This window comes from Buteo buteo, chromosome 3 (assembly GCF_964188355.1).
Source record: "Buteo buteo chromosome 3, bButBut1.hap1.1, whole genome shotgun sequence".
Lineage (NCBI taxonomy): Eukaryota > Metazoa > Chordata > Aves > Accipitriformes > Accipitridae > Buteo > Buteo buteo.
In genome coordinates, this window is record NC_134173.1 from 60,837,902 (window position 1) to 60,861,837 (window position 23,936).

Consider the following 23,936-nt stretch of genomic DNA (forward strand, 5'->3'; position numbering starts at 1 on the left):
CCATTTTAAAAAATCAATACAAACTACAGACACGTAAGGAAGTTTCTCTGCAACAGTTATCCTGGCAACCTGAATGTAGAACAGACCTAACTGAAATATCATAGAATTGTAGAATCATGAAACATCTTCTTTAATAATTTGATGCCTATTAGTAAGGGAGGCATCATTTTGTCTTGATAATGTCCCTTTACCTTCATTTTTTTTTTCAACCTTAATTTTCCAACTGAGTTTGAAATCTGTAAATGCTTGCATTCTTACCTTTGCATATTGGAGGTGGGTGGCTCCACTGCCTATTAGCCTGACATTGTGCTTTGGTTGGTCCTTGCATAACATACCCAGTATTACATGAGAATGTCACAACATCATTGAAGTTGAAACCATTTCCACTTGTTCTTCCATAAATAGGACTACCAGGGTGACCACAGCTAACAGCTAGCATAGCACAAAACAAAGAAACAAAACCCAAACAGAACATGCTGTTATCAATTCTCATTATTTACGATAAAATATATAACAATTACAATCATTATATAGTAGTAGTATTTTAAAGTTTTGATACTATAAGATACTGAGTATCTTCCAGGGAAGATTCACATTTCTCTGAACTGAATAAGAACTAAGACATATTTTAGTAAATGCTCAAGCACTTATCTAAATATTTAAATAAAATTAATAGATTTGCCATGCAGTAATCAAGACAAATGAAGAAAACTTCTCTGAAGAATCAGGAGAAAAGCAAGCACTTGATTTTCATTACATATAGACTGAAACTGAAAAGAAATATTTCAGTGTGATAGTTCCTCAGGTATTATTTCTTACAAATATGTCTTAGTATTGACTGACTCTGTTTTATCTTTGAGGCCTAAGTACTCAGTGAAGTTATAAATTTATGACTGGGTATATGAAACATTATGGGCACTGTGAAATTTTTCTTGTTTTTATACTAAACTGACTACAGAAGGTAAAATTCATTTTTTGTGCCCACAAAGACTAGATGCAAAAATAGTAAGGAAAATAAAATATAAATTAATTTTCCCCAAATAAGTAAAAAAAATTATAAATATTTTCTTCTATGTTTTAACACTTTCCAGTTGTTGATAAGTAAAATGTTCTTCAGTAATTTAAAATGAAAAAAATCACAGAATACATTATTTCTCTCAAATTCTTATCACTTTAGAAACTTCTAAACTATTTTTCTAAATTAATTTTATTAAGTCTGACAAATACATGTTCTTTTTCTCCGTGTAAAATAGACTTATCATGCTAACTCTAAAAGAAACCCATTCCTATAATTTTAATAAAATACAATTTTTAGCAACAGCAAAAAAGTGAAAATGGTCCGTAAGAGCTAGCATACAGACAAGTCACAGTATATTCTATGAATGAAGTTAAATTGAATTCTGTGTGTTCTACTAATATCAGTAAGTCATTTTAATTAAATGTTATCTTTATGTTACAGGTATCAGAAACTTTTATATAAGGAATTGCATTTTTTCCCCAAAAAAGTAATTGGAATCATACACTAAACTGTTAATATTTGTAAAACTGTCAGGCAAAGATATGCATTCAGCCCATAAAGATGTTTTTTAATGAACATATAATAATAATAAAAATTATTCTTGTGAAAACAGAAGTATGAAATTTGCATAAAATTTTGAATAATACCCATGCATATACAGCAGCAATACATCTGCCGACTGTATAAGCAAGACCAATGGCAAATCCAAAAGTGAAAAGGTCAGAATCATTAAATTTAAACACATCTCAAAATTTCAATAACAACATCTAAATTTAAATAAATGAAGAAATGTGAGGTTACTTTTCTACACTTCATTTGAACCTTCGATCTGAAGTGGAGCTGTTCCTAAGTATCTATCCAAAATTAGAGGCAGCTGCTGTTTACAGCAGCCTTTTGCAAGTCTAAGCTTTTTCCTAAGTCTTGTGTCCTTTTCTGAAGTGCTGTATTGTGCATCCACCTGTATTCAAACAAGCAGCTTCCATTTGATCAGAGGAAGAAAATATGTCCATTTTCTCTGCTGTTAGCACATCCAAACCAAATTTTTTTTCAGTTCTAACAAGGATATTAACATTTTAATTTAGAAATTTTTTATTAACAGTGTCTAATTTTATTGCCTTAACAGTTACCTATAAAGAAGTGTGCTGGTCTGAAATGTAATATAAAGAAGTAATGACCTATTACTATATCATAAAGTGGAAACAAAATTAAGAAATACAATTATAGTAGTGTTATGTATATCTAGTTCTATGTAAAACAAAGTAAATAGTGAGCAGTAAAGGTAATGAATTAATGTTGTCTATTATGATTCATCATTGAGATAGTTTCTGCTACACAAATGTAGCTATAAAAATAGAATATTAGGAGCTAGACTAATACATTTTCAATACACTGATATTACTGAACCTGAATTATTGAAACATAGGTATAATTTCCTAGAGAATCCTTTGAGAACTCTCAGGTTTTCCTAAATGGAATACAGCATTTTCTGTTATTACCTGATTGTATTTCATGCAATATGTTGACACACTTATGAAACAAAAGAAGCCTCATCAACAAAATACAAAATTCATGCTAAAAGAGCCAAAACTCAAACCAGAAAACAAAATAACTATCTCTGTGAGAAGAGAAAAAAAAAAGTTTGTTGAAGCAAACATTATAATCATCAGTGCTGACAGTGTAATTCAAGAGTATCTACTTATTTAACTATCACAATCAAAGTAAATGTACATTAAATATTTCCAAAAGCCACTAAGGGACATAAAAAGCTATTTTCAAATTTGAGTACTTGGGTGCCTAAGTCCCATCATTTTTTGAAGAAGTTTGATATTCATATATAAATGACAGGTATTTAGTAGACAAAAGACACAATGGAAATTTTAAGTGACAACATTAAACTTCATCTGATAGATGAATCACAGATTTTAGGTGGTCACATACTGCTTTAAATCTTTTTTCTTGAAAAATGAATAGTAAGTTGCAAAGTCACTCCTTATCTTGTCTGACATAGACATTCCTGTGACATAAATCAGTATGTGTTGCCATGCTTACTTACGGACACAGGATGGAAGCTGACCAGACCAGTTGTGATCCTGTTGACATATTCGTACAGAAGAACCAATCAAGCGAAAACCAGGACTGCACTGGTATACAACTGTGTCTCTATATCCATAATTTTCTCCGATTACTTGGCCATTGACTATAAGATCTGGAATACCACAGTGACCAGCTAGATTTTTCAACGTAAATTAAAAAAAAACAAAAAAAACAAAAAAACCAGTAAATATGCCAGACAAATTTTAAATATACCTCCTCAATTAAAAAAAAAAAAAGCTGAACATCTTTCATTTTTTTTTATTGACTTCATTCAAAGGTTTGTTTTTATTAACTTGGGGAAAACTGCAGTATTGCATTTGTATAGGTAGGACTGTACACCTTTAAAAAATTACAAAAAATGTAGCAAAGATATTAAATATCATACATGCTATCAAATTTATTTTTTAAAAATATGAGTAATTACTTTTTATTAAAAACTGTAAAATTCTATATTATTTCCCTTAGTTTTATTCTGGTCAAGATTAAATTTAATAAAGTTAACATTACACTATTATACATTTAAATAAATATTAAAAATCCATAAAAATACAAATAAAAATAATATATTATAAATACTAATTGTTGTGGTTTAACCCCAGCCAGCAACTAAGCACCACGCAGCCGCTCACTCACTCCCCCTCACACCCAGTGGGATGGGGGAGAAAATCAGGAAAAGAAGTAAAACTCCTGGGTTGAGATAAGAACGGTTTAATAGATCAGAAAAGAAGAAACTAATAATGATAATGATAACACTAATAAAATGACAGCAGTAGTAATAAAAGGATTGAAATGTACAAATGATGCGCAGGGCAATTGCTCACCACCCGCCAACCGACACCCAGCCAGTCCCTGAGCGGCGAAACCCTGCCCCCCCCTTCCCAGTTCCTAAACTAGATGGGACGTCACATGGTATGGAATACACTGTTGGCCAGTTTGGGTCAGGTGCCCTGGCTGGGCATGAGAAGCTGAAAAATCCTTGACTATAGTCTAAACACTACTGAGCAACAACTGAAAACATCAGTGTGTTATCAACATTCTTCACATACTGAACTCAAAACATAGCACTGCACCAGCTACTAGGAAGACAGTTAACTCCCAGCTGAAACCAGGACACTAATCCATTATAAATATCAACCCATGTGGATGTTATAAATATAGCCTTCTTACAATGGAAACAAATTAAGTTGGAGAACTTATTGCTGGAATCTGACTCTCTGGATTGTCTTTCATTCTTTCTCTCCTATTGATACCAGAGGAACCCCAAAGAGATTACCATGTTTGGGTTAAAGACAGTCAGTGCAACTACATCCAAATGTCCTGCAACCAAAAAAACCTTTCTATGACTTGGACTAATCTTCTATCCTGTATTCTCAAAATATAAGAAATATTTTTTTGAAAGTCACAAACAGACACTGCATCTAGAAAAAAGCTGGGAAAAAGCATGAACCATATCATTTGTTACTATGTTTCTTAATGAACTCTGGAAAATGGGCACTGTGATTCAGCAAATAATGTGGTAATGGAAAATCGTCTGAGAATGGTTGACCTCCTGGAGACTGTGACACATGGCAGAGAACTCACTGCAAAAACAAGTAAGGGAAGAAAGAAAAACGAGCAGTTTCAGTTAATACTTTAGTGAAAAATATTACCAGACACCCAAACTCCTCTGCTCTCTTTTTCTCCTCTACTTCTCCTCAAAAAAACTGCCCACAAACAAACCCCAAAAACATAGGGTTGCTAATAAGAAAAGACATTTAGAAGCAATATAGTTTGGATGGTTTTTTCCTTTGAACTCTTAAGTGTTCATAATACTCTGATGTATTTTTCAGCATTTTGTCTCATTCTTTCAGGGCTAGAAAGTTCTTATAAAAAAAATTTTCAAATCTGAGATTTTCTTATAACTTGCAGCTGGCAACTTAAGCCTTGTATAGAATTTCATCATATGAATCATGATTAAACTGTCAGTAATTACAATATAGGTAGTATGTGAACCTTCACACAGATTAAATTGATGAGTGCAATTTGACTTCTGTATAAGGAACAGGAGTCCAAATCTGGTACTGTTCAAGGGTACTGTTTGTCCCCTCCCCATTTTCCTCAGTGTTACATAAGGACCAGGTGTGACAGTCTGACAAATTCAATGTCTCAAACATCCGTTAAAGAGCTTTGCTGGAGAAAATGGCCTCTGTAAAAATGCTGGAGTTTTGTGAACAGGACAATGTGGCCAGAGGAGAGGGCCCCACGGAGGGTGGGAATGCACTTCTCCAAAGCCCCAATTCCTTATCTTAAGTGACCAGGAGAAGGAACACAATTTATGCCTTCCTGCAGGAAGAAGGCCCCACAGAAGTTGTGACTGTGCTTCTCTCTTAAGCGGTCATGCCAGCAGGAAAAGAGAGGCAACTCCACAATGAACCCCCCGCGCCAAAGCTCACTGACCGATTCCAGTGAACCCCAGGTGTGGGAACTGGGCATGTTGAGATCATCAACCAACACACTATAAAAGAAGAGAGAATGAGTCCTCAGAGCGCACCCTCCGGAACTGGATCTCTACACTGGCTGGACCAACGCTGGACCCAGGACTGGTGAAACCCTTCTCTTCTCTCTTTCTTTCTTTCTTTCTCTCATTCTCTCTCTCCCTTTTTTCCTGCTCTCTTTTCCACAGTCCCTACACCTCATCCTTTTAACATAAACCGTTGACCAAGTCTGAGACTAGGAGTCGATCTAGCCACCCCTGAGCTCCTTTTTGAGAAGGAGTCCAGAAAGCAAGGGGGTCTGCTCTGAACCTCGTGACTCAATGGGAGGGCTCTCCTTCTGACACAGTTTCATGTTCCTTTTTCCACTTCATTTTTCTATACTTCCCTCCTCTTCTCAAACAGTGGCTTAATGACATGTTGCAAGGTTCATATTAATAAGTTCATGTGTACTTGGACAAAGTTAGCTAGGTTGAATAGATGTTGATTGTTGTTTGAACTCCCCTGGTGTCGTTTCACATTAATTCTGACAAAGGAAATCCATGAACCTGAGTTGCTCCAACTTTGGGACGCGACACCAGGCATACCTGAAATTTGTTTTATGTCTTCTGGGATAAGATGGCATAACACATGTTTATAAAATTTTTGTCAGAGTACTTCTTGAATCTCCAGGAAAGTCATAATCTATTCAGTATGTAGTAGACTTTCTTGAACATGCCATAAAGGGCCCAATTTCCCCATCCTATCACATTTGTGATGATAAACAGCACTAACCGGATAAGGAGTAAAAACTGAGCTGGAAAAGATCAGTTTCTATCAGAAGTGCAGTCAGACAGTTTGCAGTGATTCAGACCATGTTCAAGGAAACAATTTTCTAATTGCATTTAATTACAATATTTGGCCTGGTTCTTAATTAAGATTTTAGTGTTGCTTTATGGTAGCAGAGTGGAAGCAGAATCCATCACCAGAAAGGTCAAGCTCTGTTTCTTGTGCATAGGGAACAAAATTGAATTCAACACATCAGGTAACTAAGATCACACTGCAGTTTCTGCAACTATGCGTGGACATTACAAAAAACACACAACTGCAACATGTGAAAAATTCATTGTAAATCACCTGTAAGTCTTGCATTAATGTCTCTGTTTAGCTTGAGAAAATTTAAAATCACTTAAAATACCCATCCTCTCAGCCTATTTCCTCTTGTTGTCATTAACCTCTCAGACCCAAGTTTTGACTTCTTTTGACTTTTCAGTTTCTTTTTTTCTTTCTTCTTTTCTTTTGACTTTCTTTGGCATCTTCTGTTGACAAGGGGAGAGCAGTGGATGTTGTTTACTTGGATTTCAGTAAAGCATTTGACACTGTGTTCCACAGCTGCCTTCTGAACAAACTGGCAAGGTACAGATTGGACAGTGGGTGGACAGTGAGATGGGTAGGGAATTGGCTAACAGGCCACACTCAGAGGGTGATCAACCGTTTTTACCCAGGCTGGCAGCCTGTCACAAGTGGGATTCCCCAGGGATCGATATGGGGCCTCAGGCTGTTCAACATCTTCATAAATTATCTGGATGATAGGTTAGAAAGTACCCTCACCAAGTTTGCTGACGGCACCAGACAGGGTGGTGAGGTGAACACACTGGAAGGGAGAGCCATCTTACAGAGAAACCTGGACAGGCTGGAAGAGCGGGCTGGCAAGAACTGTATGAAGTTTAACAAAGACAAGTGCAAGGACGGAAGGAATACCCAAAGAGACCAGTACAGGCTAGGATCTGCTTTGCTGAAAGGGACCTGGGAGTTCTGGTGGACAGCAAGCTGAACATGAGTCAGCAGGGTGATGCTGCAGCAACAAAGGCAAATTGGATCCTGGGCTGCATCTGCAGGAACATTACTAGCAGAGATAGAGATGGAATCATCCCAATCTACTCAATGCTTGTCAGGCTGCACCTGGAGTACTGTGTCCATTCTTGTCGCCACCACTGAAGAAAGATGCGGACAGACTGGAAAGGGTCCAAAGGAGGGCTATGAAGATAATCAAAGGGCTAGAGAACCTGCCCTATGAAGAAAGGCTGAAGGTGTTAGTTCCTGAAGAAGAGAAGGCTCAGAGGCGATCTCATCATAGTATTCCAGTACTTAAAGGGCAGCTACAAAGAGGCTCTCTCTTCACAAGGAGTCACATGGAGAAGACAAGGGTCAATGGGTACAAGTTGCACTGGGAGAGGATTCATCTCGACATAAGAAAGAATTTTTTTTACAGTAAGAACAAACATTCACTGGAACAGCTTCCCCAGGGATGTGATGGAGTCCCTATCACTGGAAGTTTTCAAGATGTGACTGGACAGGGTACTAGATAATCCCATCTCAGCTCCCTTTCCCATCAAAGGTTGGACCAGATGATCTTTCAAGGTCCCTTCCAACTTAGGCTGTTCTATGATTCTATTATTTCAAATCCCTCTGCATTGATTATTTCCTCCCACTGTATAACAGTTACATCTTTGGAGCACTAACTATATTGAAGACTAATTGTGAACTAGTAAAGAAGTGTATATTTTTTAAATACTGGAGCCTAATTCTACCCCTGTGTAAGGTTTCTAAACTGAAAAATAAAGAAATCTCAATGTATGAAAACTATTATAAAACTGTAGTTCTATCAACAGATTTCTAAATCAACTTATTGTGACAGTGTAAAGGAATTAAATATCACTTAAAAACAGGATATGTCAGACTTGTGACACATTTTTCATCTCAGTTTTAAAAACAAACAAAAACCATTTGGGATTTGCAGGATTTGTCTCCAGTTTTCACTCTTCTTCCCAGGGGAAGCTTTATCTGACTGAGACACATAAAAAAAATTCAAAAGACACCCCCCCCCCCCCCAAACAACAACAACAAAACCCCCGAAACAAACCAATGGGTTCAGCCCTATTTGTTTCATTTTCAAAATACCATCTGTCATGTAGGTCCGTGTGATAAGCAGTTCAGTATGTTTGCTACTGAAAGTGTATATAATGGTATACGTAGTTCCTGTTAAGAGAACCTTTGAGAACATTACTGAAATTTCCATAATTTATGCAGCTGAATAAACTCCCTAAGTTGCCATAAAGTCAGAGACTTATTACTATTTTCCAGAAGTTTTTTTCTTTGTTTGCTTTATTTTCCCAATTTAATCTATTTCAGACATCCACAGAGCTGGTCTCCGTCAGAGGAAATAAAGACCTTTCACTTATAATAGTTGCTATCACTACTCCTCCAATACCGAGGAAAAAAGTAGAGGAAGGAAACCCCCCCCCCCAAACCAACAAAAAACCCCACCAACATCCACACCCATATCTGGAAGAGTAATTATTGCTTAATTTGTCTTCCATTCTATTCTGGCTTTGTTGTATTTATTCTAAAAGCAGGGTGTTTTTTTATTTTTCTCATGACTATTAGTAGAATTCTTCCCTTTTGTCATTTTTCTCTTAAGACACCTGTGTAGAAAAGAATTCCAAAATGTTCATTATACATTAAGGATATGCTCATATTCATTACCACATATCCCAGTAGTTTTTATGATCAATTCTGCTGTTAATTGTTTTTCAGGACTTCCAGTTATACTCTTATTTTAAGGGATTTGTGACAAATAAAGGTCTTTATTTCCCCTTATTAACATTCTGAAATGAATTTCTGAAGTGCCATTCAGTAGCCTTTGATGCTTTTCTTTGTGTGTTATGTGTCTGCATCTCTATATATAGGTATATATGTAAAAATAGTGAGTTTGGGGTTTTTGAAGGGTTTTTTAATTGGGAAAGTTTTCAAAGCTTTCAGATTACTGCTGATTCTTTGGTAGTCTGAGAAAAACAAATACTGCACATATATAGTTTTCTATAGTTTTCTGAGAAACTGCCGTTGTTTCTGAATGAGACATACTTATTGTGCAATGGCATCAAAGATCAACTCTATTCCTTCATTTCATCTCACAGCTGTACGTCGAAAACATTTTTCCACTTGCTTGTATTACATATATATCATCTACCATGTAATTGATGCCAATTTTGTCACACTGTTGTAAACAAGGAGTAACATATCATTTCACTACTACAAAAAATAGTGCAAAGCCATAAAGGGACATAATTTTAAATCTGTTCTCATTTGAGAAATATGTCATGCTTACCCCAACTGAAACATTATGGAAGAGGAACATTTTAGTAGTGAACTTTGGTGTAATCAAACTGAATAAAATGATAAAGATGATTGTTGTAATAACTAGCCTTCATTCAATATAACCATAAGGTGTGACTAACTGTCTTTTGCAATGAGACAGCTAAATTATTCCTCGTAAATGCAATCCAGATACAAAACTGCTCAGGAGCTAAGCTCTGCGGGTGGAGTGTTTTCACTGGGGACTGAATGCAAATACTGCAAACTGGGTATCATTTTGAGAGAGCTCTCTGTAAATATGAACAAAATCTGCCAGAAATACTATGGCAGAAAACTGAAAACAGATGCAAAAAGACAAGGAAGTACAAAGGAAAGGACTACTGAGAAAAAACTAGGAGTAATGCTGGGAAACAAAGTTCAAACACTGAGCAACAATGATGTCTCCTGTTTTTTTTATTTTTCTTGTTTGCCAGGAAATTTATTTTGCAAATAGATGAGAGAGTATTTAAGAAATACTGATTCTATTATCAATTTACACTCCTATTTAAACAGCCAGTAAGTCATTGAATATTTACTTATCATGGATAAAAGACTTTATAGCACCATTATTATCTAATGGAATATAATTTTTTTAACCCCAAAGTAATATTCTGATTCTAAGACCAATTATAAGCAAATATAAAACTGTTGTAGTCACCCTGCAAGGCCATTGAAAACAAAAAATGAAAAACAATCATATAAAATTTGCGGGAAATACAGGACAGAGGAAGTGGTTCAAGCAGTTAAGATCAATGTTGTACTTCTGATCTGCATTTATCAGAATGAATGAGAGAAAAAAAAAATACACCCTTGCATGGTACATTGCCAAATACAAACACATAACAAATAGAACATTTACTGTACTGCATTAAGAATTGGGTTACGGATAGAAGAAAATCTGAAATAAAATTAGCAAATGTTAAGCAAAATCTCCATTCAACCAAAATATTCTAACACCCTAGTAGTAAATAGTTGACTTCACACTAGGTTAGGATTCTAGACTATTTTAGACTAGGCTATTCTAGACTGTTTTCAGGATAGCCTTGTTCCTTGTCAGTGTATTGTAAGACTGGGTGTAGTTCCATCTTTTCTATGATACAGAAGTAAAAGACATATACAGCAGTTTTAAGAATCCAGTTGAGGCCCCCTAAGTCTTAACATAACCTGTAATTTGTAATACTCAATCAAAGGAGGTCACTTTTGTAAAGGCTATGAGTGAATGCTACAAAGAAAGAGATTAAATGTGAAGGTTTTACTGAGTAGCAGATTTGAGGGAGGAAATAAGCAATATAACATTCTCAATTTCCAATCTAGCAAAGCTTGAGAAGAATAAGTACATGAAATATTATTAAGAAAAAAAATTAGTCAAAAAGTAGGAATGAAGGATATTAATAATGTGTGAGTACCAAATAAATTGCTTAACTTGACAAGAAATCCAGCTCTAGCAACAAAGAATGAGCATAATAACAGCATCAAAACCTTTGCAACCTCAGCTGCAAATGAGGTTTCTTTTCTGCAGCTTACTCTCTGAGATGCAAGAGTAGGAATAAATGAATACAGAATCTTTACATTAAATGGCAAAAACATAGCTATGCTTATTTTAGCTGTCAGTAATGTCACACATGAGCATAACAGTGGAAGAAATCTACATATCAATATATTATTGAAAAAAGATTTAGGTTATTATTCAACATTAGTTAATTAACCTGTCAAGATGACATTAGCTGAGGAGGGAAGAATTATTTGCTGGAATTTCTTTTTTCTCTACAGGGCTTGCATTTCTTATAAGGATGTATTTTTTTTTACATCCTCCTGTTCACAAACAACATCTTCTGTAGAAAATCACAGTATTGAAATGACACTGGCACAGCCCTGGACAAAAGAGAGTTCGGGTCTTTATCCTGCTAGTTTCAGAAGATCCTCACCTTGCCAGCTGTTCAAGCTGTACTAAAACTGTTCAAGATGAATGGTAATGTTCTTTCAAATCTTTTTTAATCCATGGCCCACAGAGAGATGTTCTCTGCTGAATTCCTTGAAATGGCTGAATAATTCTTAAAAGATGAAACATCATATACCTCATCTGAAAGTCTAGTTGTTATTATGCAGTAGTATTGAAGAAAAAAGATGTTTAAAAACAGTGAAGAGGAAGAAGTTAGTTGCTTGTATGTTTTTCCAAAAGTTTTAAGGATGAAAATAGTGGCAGAAAGTCTACACTTCAAAGAATACATAGCCACAGAAACCTTTCAGTGACTGAAAGCTGATTGCGAAAAAATAAAGGTTCCTTTGTCCTTACCTGATAGAAGTTTAAAGGTACACTCACTCCTGAGTATGCATATATTTCTCTCAAATAAAAGAGTTGAAAGATAACTTTACAGCTCTACTGTTCTACCTTGCTCTTCCAAATACATAAATTGCATATAAAGTGAATATGTATATATTTCAGTTCCTGATTTAATTGATCCATGGCATACATAAATTTAATATCTTTTCATACTTACTAATTTGATTACCTAACCTCCCCACAGGTGCTTTCATTCACTAATGTGTACACATCTTATAAACTGGTTTTATCAAAAAAACTTTTCATCCCTTATCACATTATCTTTCAGTTATGAATTGACTGGAGGTGCTAAATGGCAGATCCTTACCTGTCCCACACACCTCTCCACAGCAGTGATTGATTCATGCACTGCATATTCTTCAGTGTGAGCTTACATGGTTGCCCTGCCCCAGCTGGTATGTCTGCTACTCTTTTTACCCCATTGACAGCATTGCTCTGTACAGAACTGTTGGATAACTGTTTTCTCATATCATCATATCTTCTTTGTGAGTAGCAGGCTGTCACCAATGACTCATTAGTGTTTGGAATTGGTACTTTGTATGAAAAAAAGGAAGAGAAAGTTGAGTAAAACTGGGGGAAAAATTCCTCAGCTAACAAGTCACAGGTTGTGTCTACATTAGCATTTTGGTTCAGATCCTCCTTGTAACTCTTAAATGTGCTGAGTGGTTTTGCTACGAACAAATCAGCTTCCTTTCAGAGGAAGCACATTGAGAAGCTCAACTTGTGGTGCACAAAACAAGTGTTCTATCTCCTTTTGGAGACAAAAGGGTCAAAATCATTGACAGGTCCTTTTGACAACTTAGAACCATATGAGTAATGATGACATTTAGCCCAGAGCACTAGACCAGATATTGTCCAGGGAAAATTCTCTGAACCATATGTAATGCAGATATAGAGAATTCAGAACCAATTATTTGTCTTATGATCTGCTCCTTTCTGCTGGATTATTTGTTACTGCAAAGACACAGTATGTGAGGTTTACTATTTCTCTTAGGAGAAGAGATGAAAGGTATTCCTGATACTATTGTATGGCAAGTATCAACAAATGCTGATATTTAATGCTCACTCTAACCCAATTAGCTTTTTTCTGCTACCTGTCTGGCTTTATTGAAAACTTCTCTAGTATTAGTCATGTATTGGAAACACACCTCCATATGTCTTATTGATCAAGTAAACTCCACTCTTCATTTCTGCATTTTAATTCATATTGATACTTAACATTTTATAAAGGTGTGTTCAGTTCTCTAAGTGAACTAAATATAACATTATTTAATAATGTCAAGATTAACAACAAAATACGAGATCTTATAGACCTTTAAAAATTTTAATCATATTTCATTGTTTATCTTGATTTCAGATTTAATACTAACTTGCAGAACTGAACACACCTATCATTCCAGCAGTTGCTGATTCTTCCTAGGACATATGTAGGAAATTACAGCAATGAAATTTGTAAATGAGGGAGAGAGTATCAACAGATCTGTTTTATCAGTATGTTTAAATGTCAGAAGGAATTGAGAAAGAAGAAAGAATTAAGAAATGAGGGTTAAGTGTATTCCGGCTGAGTTGAAGAGGATGGACTCACAACTTAAAAAATGTGAAAAGCTGGAGTAAGCTCACCAATCAACAAAAAAAGTTTGCATAAGATGTCTTTCCTCTAATGAGTCTGAAAATTGGTTGAAAATAGTATTTCTTCTCAGTTTTCACATGGTTTTCATTGATGTGATGTCTAAGCATCTACTAAATTACTTTCAGTCATGCAACTAACACAACTGAGAGAAACTCAGTAAAACTAGATATCCCCTAAAGAGAAGTATGAAACTTTGTACATCACATTAACAGTGAGCCATGGTCCCTAGAAAGAAATCAGAATGCTTTGGAATAATCTAAGAAAACAGCTGCTGCTTTTACGTATAAGAATAATTGGATCCAACAGAAAGGCTTCTCAAAGCATGCTATATTTTTGTTTCTTAGCTTTACTTTGTTTTTTTTTTTAAACTAAGTTTTCTGACATGGTAACCAAAATAATACAGGAAACATTTTAAAAGCCAACAAACGACCTCAGGAAAATTCATTTCAGCACATACTCATCTCCACCATATCAACTTCTATCCACAGTCACTTTAAAAATTGTGCTGTTTTCTGGAAATGTCTATGTATTTCCTCCTGCCAAGCTACATTAGCCAAACAAAAAAGTCCTGATCCTGAAATCAGGATGTTGTAAAAGTAATGATCTTCTGACAGTGCTTCTCCTTAGAGTTAATAAAAAGTCTGAAGATAGTGCTAATTAAGCAATGGAAGAAAATCCAGTGTTAGAGAAACCTTAGGAAATGTTGGGAAATTCTATTCATCATTCAAATATCAGTTAAAAAAATCTGAAAGTAATATGAAGTTAACAAGTAGACCCTATTTATTTCCGCCCTGGGGAATGCTCAGTTTAATAAATAGCTCATTACAGGCATTAAAATAAATAAATAAATAAACCCTCAAAACTTTTTTATAGTCATGAAAATATATGTTTTAATTATCATTACTCATTTCAGTAAATTAAAGCAAATAAAATTAATGTAATAAATAAAATAATGTAAATAAGCTAAGTTTTTGTATAAACATAAACAGAACAACTTAATTCTTCATCAAGTATTTAAATATTTTTCACTGAGGAAAGTGTTTAACAAAATACACAGATTTTTCAGTCTCTTTTATGAATAGGATATTCAGTAGAAATCTATTCTATGTTTCTGAATGTTTCTCCAGGATTTATTACATAGACTTTCCCCCAGAAACTGATTTAATGTTTTCAGTATAGGAAAAGATCAAGTACTAGAAATTATGAGAGACAGTCTGTAACCTTGGAGACAAAACAGTCATGTTTTTTGTCTTTGACCATTATTTTGAAAGACTGAAGTGATTTTTTTCATACTTTTTCACCACAAAATCTTGCGAAACATTTCTCTGTTTTTAAGTCTTCCCAACAGAATTACTTCAAGAGCTCTCTGTTGGTTTTGTGGTTGTTTTTTTTCAATTTGAGCATTATTTCTTCTCACCAGCTATGGAGAACAAGAATACTGATCCAGAACTCAATTTCCCACTACATTCAATGAACGATCAAACCAAGATCACTACATTAATATGATAACTCACACAGTACTACATCATTATTTAGGTAGTCTGAAAAAAAAAAGAAAAAGTGAGGTTCAGAAAGGAGGGCAGTTGTGTTAAATGTTCTAATTCTCTTTGCCATTTACTGTCTCCTGAGATTCAATACCCATAAAGTACTGTCCTTCTCCTTTTAATAAAAGAAGCAGGAATGGAAAAAAGAAAGACAAAAAAAGGCTGTGACAGCTATCAACATATTCTGACACTACTATGGCTGTCATTAAAATCATGCACTACTGTCCACAATGTCATGGAATTTTATTTGTGTTGTAATACAATTTGGATTTTAGTCAATATTTTTGGTGATTTAAAGCTTACCTATGTTCTTGTTCTCTTCTATATCTAATTAGGTTCAACAGTAACTAGTTTTAGGTTCCGTTGCTGATACTTATATTCTTATTTATTGTGCCTTTCATAAATTTTTCAAATTACACATAACGAGAATGCAAATGAAGTTGTCTAACACAATGATTAAACAAAACAATTTGAGTAGCACTTTGGAAAAAATAACTTGTATTTTTAAACAAAATGCTTGGAAAAGGATATTATTTTATCCTGTAGGATTTCATTAATGTCATCTAAGGGTACACTTAAGGGCATCTTCAGTGTTTAAAATAGAAATACACTGGTAGCCACTTGAGTCCAAGCATAGCAAAATTTTTCATCAAGGCTCTAAGATAAATGATAAGAAAGGTTTACAGCTGTGAGCAGAAAAGCTTTAGAAGTAGAAAGTGACATAAAATTTTTTTCTTATTATTTTTCAGTGATTGAAAACAAACACTAGCTTTTATTCGTAAGTTGCACAAAAACGTATTTCTCGGATGATTACAATACCTGCTCTGTAGATCTTCCTGCTGTATTTTATCTCCTTTCTCCCACACTACCATTTCTTTCATTTACTCTGCTCCCTCCACCTTCTGACAACATTTTCTTTCTCAAATTTCTTAAACAAATTTCTGACTTCTGATTTGTCATTAGCTGAACCCATCCCTCTATCTTAAGTCTCAAATTGCTTGTTGAAGAAATAAGAACTGAACTGAGTTAGTCTGAGTCTTTCCAGAAAGCTCATTCCTGCACAGTGCTGTAGCGCAGCAGGCAGTGTTGCTGCAAGAGCAGTTATTGTAGTCATTACTCTCTCCCTTTTATAAATTTGCTCTGTCAATAGCTTTTTTTTTTTTCAACAAGCTATGCATGCTTTTTTGTATGCTATATATGATGTATACTACATTGTATTTCTTTAAGTAAAACTTGTATTCATGCTCTCGTCAACAATTTGCCATCATTAAAGCTTTGAAGACATACATTTGAAAATCTACTGTAGTCCTATTAGTCTGATACAAAAGGTATCTTTCAGATTACTGTTTCCTCCTCTAGTCATGTAAGTGTTTTAACACATTTTCTTACTGTTTATTGTTACTGGACATTATAGTATATGAAATTAATAATAACAAATCTCTTCTGACAAGTAAAAAAAGTTTTGTTTTATCTGAAAATTGATGACTTCAGGGTCTTCTTTTAAGTTGCAAGTAAAGATTATGCAACCTATTACTATTATTAAGCTTATATTACATTTTTGTTTCTACAGGCAAATGTAGAATAAGTTCAATTCATTCTGTATTGACCTTCACTCAGCATAAAGTTATTCTGGCAAAATTTTTAAATGCAAGTATTTTTCCAAGGTGCTGTGCTATTCACAAATAGCAGACAATTTGGCTGGTTTTAGATTAATATTTCTCTGATGAAAATTTTTACATTTCTCCAAACTTAAATAGTTGTAACCTTTGCAGATAAACCAGTAAAAATGAAAAAAAAAAAAAAAAAAGTCAGAACATTTTGATTACACACCTACTATGCTGCCCCAAAACTTTTAGATTTAAAACCGTCTGTCTTACCATTTCTGCTAACTTACTTAGAAGATAAAGAAAGTCAAACATTAAGATCTTTTCTTTTCGCCCCGCTCTGCTAAGTGGTTTTCATTGTAAAAGTGAAACATAAACAAAGTCTGTCTGTTCCCATCAGCTATAAGTCAGGAAACATTCCAGCTTCAGAACTGTAGCTTGATAAGCAACACTTTTGCTCATTCATGAGTCATTTAAATTAAGCTTAAGTGAAGATTTGCACCAAATAATGCTGCATTACAGAAGGAAAATTATTTGTGATGGAGAGTGTTCTAAAAAGGTAAATGGCAATCTGCACGAAGAGATATTGCAACAAACCCCTATATTTAATGAATACTTTAGTTCAGATTCTTCTGAAAGTCTCAGTTTATGGATACTCTTTTATATTCTTGTGCCCCCACAAATGACAAGGTACAATATGCCTTTCATATTGCATTCTAAAATCAGAATACTATCATAGCTTTGATTTCAGCTGAAACTAAAATGTTAATTGCATATAGAGTTAAAATCAATGTCTCTACAGTTAACACAATAACCCAGATCAAGGTACACCTAATAATGAATTAAAAAGAAGCCCTTCAAATTGTTTCACTAAGATGACATGTTCATTTTATTCATGAATGATTTAGGGACTGGTATCTGAATATCTTAAATAAGTGAAGATGCCTAAACATGTACAACTGAAGGGTGTCAAATTCTATAAATAATGTCTGGATAGTGATTTTCTCACTGCAGTGTTCCTGTCAAAGTTTCAACAAGCTTTTTTTTCTTTCTTTCTCCCCCCCCCCCCCCCCCCTTAATCTTTTGCAAGCATACAGATTAATTCTATAACATAACCACTGAGTTCAGGTCTACTATGCAGATATTTTACTGAGGACATGTTTTATAACTGACATATCTGGAAGTCTTGCTGTTTATGTATAGGTCTACTTTAGAGACATATGCAGCAATCCAGTGACACAGATTTTGCATGTTGGGAAGATATTGAAAAAGGGATTCAGTCTGTGGAAAGGTAACCATAGTTATAATTTGATAAGAAAAACAACCCAGCCACACATGTTTTTAAAATGCAGAATGCTCTTCAACGTCTGTGCTAACAGAGACAAGCTGATTCACTTTGCTTACTTTTGCCTGCTAGAGAGAAAGAAAATAGGCAAGCCATGACAGTAGTATCCATACCTAAACATCTGGTCTCAATTCCACTCCAGAGTCCAGAAGACAGACATTCCCTCACTGCAGAGCCAACTAGCATGTATCCTGAGTCGCAAGTAAATATAGCTGTAGATCCGTATGTGATTTGCGTTCCAATCTTATTCCCATTTGGAGGTGTAGGAAGTTCTCCACAAGAAATAACTTTATGGCAAAACCAAACCAAAACAGAAATGTACAGCTGAGTATCACAAACACACATACAATAATACTTATCAACCACTAACACTTATGAACTAGTCAATGAGATAAATAAATTTCACAGCTTGAAGTATTTTGCTGCATAGAAAAAATAGATGAAAAACTCTGCATACAAAGACTCTTCCCCAGAAATAATACTTAAGAAAGAGGCGGGGGAGGACCAATAAAATTGTCTCTGTGAAGTTAAAAACCCCCACCGTTCAGAACATTATTAATTCCTACTTAATTACCTTAGGTTTATCAATTATTTTTTTTTAATATTGGAATGTCGCAATTGTTTCCATTTTAAAAATTATGTTTATGTTTCTTTGGGAAGGTGTCATTTTATCTTTTAGTTCATAATGAAATGCTTGCCCTAGCATTCACGCAGTATGTTGTTATAATGAGTGAATGATGCACATGGAATTCCTTGCTATTTATCTAAAATTCAAACCACCTTTTCATTCAAAATCATTATTTTAATTTAATAATTTTCTTTTAAGAATTAGCAAAAAGAACTTTATTATTAGGAAGCAAGATGGTGGATTATCAAAGGGTGAAAGCAGCTAGAGCACTTTATGCTAAAAAAAAGTAAGTGCTAATATTGCAAACAAAAGTTCCCAAAACATAGTGGAAAATGTTTGTCTTTTAAAGAAAAAAGGGTTACAAATACACATATACTATGTAAAATATCTATATACACAGAGAAAGAGATAGATACAGACATATACACAAAATTTTTAGCACTAGCAGAGGTGAAATATTGCAATTAACTTTCAAAACCCCTCTAAATTAAAAATTAAATTTCCAGTACGTTATAAAGAACTCAAGGTTAATTTCCAATATAATTAATCTGTCCTCAGAATTGCATTTTTCAGCCCCTTTTTTTATTAGTTTCATATATATTCTCTATAAATTCTAAATATATTCTAACCCACAGTTATCTGTCTTATCTACACATTTTTTTCCTGCTTTTTAGGTATGTATGGATTTATACACATATATGCAGATACACAGTTTAGATACATACATCAAAACCACAGTCATATCCCATTCCATCAAAATGTATGTCATGTGGTGTTTCACAAAGAGAAAGAAATCTCGGGCTACAAAGTACACCCAAACCCCCACAGTTTTGAAAAACAGATGCCTAATTTTAAATACATAATGAAACCTGCTTTTCACAGGGGTTACGAAGGGGATCATAACTGTAGCCACACATTTAGCTTGTTTGAAGTATCTGAATATTCATTACTTATTTTTTTGAAAAGTAGCTACTGCAGGTTATCAAGATACCAGCTAATGGTAGGAATGATGTGCACTTGCACACTATACGATAACCAGCTGGAAGGAGAGATTATTTTATTTATCAAGTGTGCAGACAGGATACAAAGTTTTTGCATTTTTCTAGACTATACAGCATTCCTGGTCTAGAAAAATATATAGGAAAATGTTCTCTGTTACTTATTTGTACCTTTATAGATTAAGGGACCTTTAAAATCCAGAAGTGTGCTTACAGATATTTCCTTGTCACTAAACCTAATGTAAATAATAGCCTCTAGGATTCCCAGGAATTCCAGCCAGGAAACATTTTTTCCAATTAACTGATTCCAATATTTAATTAGTTAATTTCTAGTTCAGCCAAATAAAATATTTTATCTGAAGTCTGTACAGCAGACGCAGATACAACATGTACTCACTTTGGCAGTAAGGCCGCTCATTCCTCCAACTCCAGGTGCCATTAGCAAGACACTCGATAGATGCTGGTCCCAAACCGTAATACCCTGGATCACAGCTGAAAACTACTTTTGTTTTATACTCATAATGTGAACCATTCACTATTCTCCATCTTCCATGTTCCAGTGTAAAAGAATTGATGCTAGGGCATGTAACAACTTCGAAAATAACAAAAACACATAGTCATTTGTGGCTTAGCACAGGCAAATTAGAAAAAGAAAAGGGAAAAAGGGAAAATCCTTGAAAAATATTCTAGGGTATGTTTTCTTTCCTTTCTAAAATTCATTGGGTGAGATAACCCAAATCTTAATGTGGATCAGACACTCTGACACTTCTGTATCAGTCTTATGATCACCTGGGTTTTTCATACCCCGTTTATAACTGATGGTATCCACTTTGGGACTGAACGTGCATTTTCTCTTCAGTGATGTTCCACCAAGTTTAGATGGTGTAGGATTATATTGATTTACTGAATATAAATAATAAGCAGCAGTTTCAAACAAGTATCCCAGAGTACCGGAGACTTTGTGATTCTGGATAATAAATAGGGTTTAACAGTATATGAGCTGTGCAGCTCTCACAGAAGAGGTGGCTTTTGCATAAACCTCTGCAACTATTAACTTTGATTTAGCTGTAAATTAATTATCAGTTTGAATGTATTCTATAATCTCTAGTGTATTTCTTCTGCTCTCACAAAATGTTTCAATATATATCTCAGATGCATATATTTCTAATATGTATATCACAATAATTTAATACCAGCGATTATTCATAGATTAAAGTAACGTGAAGCTGAAAGTTTAAGTAATGAGAACATTTGTGCCTTGGATAAATAAACAAAATGTACAGCCAGGTTCTTACTCACTGGAGAGTTTTTACAAGTTACTTACCTACACAGCGAGGTGTTTTATTGTGATTGCTCCAGGTACCATCCGGCTGGCAGACTGCAGTAGTAAGTTCCTTGGCTGATAGTCTATATCCATCATTGCAAAAATAAGTAACACGGGTGCCAACTAAGTAATCTGTAGTTAATATCCCACCATTTAATGGAGCTTTAGGAATTCCACAAGATATTGCTGAGTAAAGAGAAAGACATAGTTATTTTATATCTTCTTAACCATAAGCTTCTGCTCACCTCAAAGAGTTTATGCATTGTAACAACAACAGTCTTAAATTCATAAAAATTACTTTTTAACTCATTAATACGTGTTTTAAGCCTACAAATAAATTCCCTTAAAATTTTAGGGAATTAAATCTCAGGAAGTTTTTGTCTTTTGATGGAGGAGGTTAAAAATAAGAACAATAGCTCATAACTCTGCAGCTATCCATTCAAAATGCAGAAGAGAATCAAAGAAGCGGGAATAGAGAGTATCTAGAAAAAATATGGTCAGCATGGTTGAATGAGTAAAGCACCAGTCTGAGACATTATGAATCTAGTTTGTACTTCAGGTTTCTTCCATCAGATGTACTTTGTGACCTCTGGCAAAGCACTAAAATTAACTTTCAACATTCAATTTTTCTCCTGCAAAGCAGAAAGAAAATACCCTTTTGAAAATATTGAAAATTGGCAAATGAAAGTGTAAGCCACTTTTTTTTTTTTTTAACTATTCAGCAGAAAGAAAGTACCAAGAGAAGATCTAGCTCCAAATAATTCTCTGTCTGGTTTGGGAATAAAATAAAAACTATCTTTTCCACATTTTAACACCATACATCTAATGCAGGTCAGATCCAAAGTAAAAAGGCCTTAGGCTCTTAACTCTTAAGTACTTTACTTTGAAGTGGAATCTCGAACCCTAAGAAACCACCTATCCTGCCTACACAGAGGTATGAAAAGTTAAGCCTCTCAGACTATGCTTAAATACTTGATAAAAAAGAGTAATCTGGTTTTGCCCCTATTGTGAGCTGATCTGATATAAAACAGGTCTGCTTCATAAGCAATATAACAGCAGTGTGGCACTATACCAAAGCTAATAATCACAACTGAGACACAGGTAAAGCACTAATGCTATCATAACTTGCAGAACAGAGGTGATAAGTTCAATGTTAAAATATGCTTGAATTGCCATAAAAAGAAACTGCATATGACATGTAAACTTTAAAAAAAGGGACACACTGTACTGAAAAGATTGCAGAAAACTATTATTAATTTGCTCATCACTTCATCTGGGCATCCATAAAAACATATACCTCATGGGTATCACAATATCTACTGGCAACTAGAGACAAACACACATTTAGAAGAAAATAAGAAAACAGTGATTAGAAGACAGTGAAGGCCCCAAGAAAGTCATTGAATTCCTTCTTCCAGAGGGTATGAGGACATGATCCCAGAGGGCTAAAAAGTGACAAGGTAACTAAACCAGAAGGTCACTCTTCTACTTCTTACTGAACATCTGACAAAGCTGTACAATTTCACCTGATATAACCAAAGAAAGAAACTGAGCCTCTGTCGTGCTTTAACCCCAGCCAGCAACTAAGCACCACGCAGCCACTCACTCACTCCCCCCCACAACCAGTGGGATGGGGGAGAAAATCAGGAAAAGAAGTAAAACTCGTGGGTTGAGATAAGAATGGTTTAATGGAACAGAAAAGAAGAAACTAATAATGATAACACTAATAAAATGACAACAGCAATAATAAAAGGATTGGAATGTACAAATGATGCGCAGGGCAATTGCTCACCACCAGCTGACCGACACCCAGCCAGTCCCCGAGCAGCGATTCCTGCCCCCACTTCCCAGTTCCTAAACTAGATGGGACATCACATGGTATGGAATACCCCGTTGGCCAGTTTGGGTCAGCTGCCCTGGCTGTGTCCCCTCCCAACTTCTTGTGCCCCTCCAGCTTTCTCGCTGGCTGGGCATGAGAAGCTGAAAAATCCTTGACTTTAGTCTAAACACTACTTAGCAACAACTGAAAACATCAGTGTTATCAACATTCTTCGCATACTGAACTCAAAACATAGCACGGTACCAGCTACTAGAAAGACAGTTAACTCTATCCCAGCTGAAACTAGGATAGCCTCCATGACACTAAAATGAAAACATATGACCAAGTTGGTGTTTATTATATCTCAAATTCCTCCATAGCTTGGATTGCAGCAGCAAACATTAGGCAGACCTATCCATGCAAAGAGGAGGGTAACCAGAAGCTGGTATGACCAAGGTATAATCAAATAACACTGTTTACTGCGTAACTGGCCAAGCTAACCTCTTCCCTCAAAAGCACATGTTAATGATAAAAAGTTTTAGGCATAATAGAGCTGCCAGAACTAAGGCCGCTGCCAGTTACATCAAGGCCAGCATTCAGCAGGGTATAAAAACTAATATCCACCTGCAAATGACTTGTAACATGTGAACAGCTGTTGCTTATCATCCTGAGCACCAACAAATGCTACAGCACTATTTGTTCCCAGACTGCAAATTCTGTCTCTTTTAGCAATCAGCAAAATATATATACGATACTTTGTAGATACAGACTGAGGTGTTTTCTATCTACCATTGAGATTAACTACTCCTTCAGTATTCAAAAATCTCCATTAATGACTTGATAAATTTTGGGTCATACTATCCATGTTAACAGAATCAATCTTGTGGCACAAGGAAAATATATCCTTCCCTTAACCTTAAATTTTTAAGATAACAGCCTTTTACATA

General features: G+C 34.9%; 1 protein-coding gene across 3 annotated transcripts in view; it reads right to left on the reverse strand.

Annotated features, from left to right (window-relative positions):
• Positions 1–23,936, reverse strand: part of CSMD3 (CUB and Sushi multiple domains 3) — a 749,348-nt gene that overhangs the window by 63,585 nt on the left and 661,827 nt on the right. For 2 of the 3 annotated variants that reach the window (XM_075024389.1, XM_075024387.1), the window contains 5 exons: positions 21,171–21,356; positions 20,244–20,438; positions 18,334–18,507; positions 3,072–3,245; positions 259–432 (listed from right to left, as the gene is read on the reverse strand). In XM_075024389.1, the coding sequence (XP_074880490.1) occupies positions 259–432; positions 3,072–3,245; positions 18,334–18,507; positions 20,244–20,438; positions 21,171–21,356 (903 nt within the window). The remainder of the gene's footprint in view (positions 1–258; positions 433–3,071; positions 3,246–18,333; positions 18,508–20,243; positions 20,439–21,170; positions 21,357–23,936) is intronic. The other variant, XM_075024388.1, reaches the window with a different exon arrangement.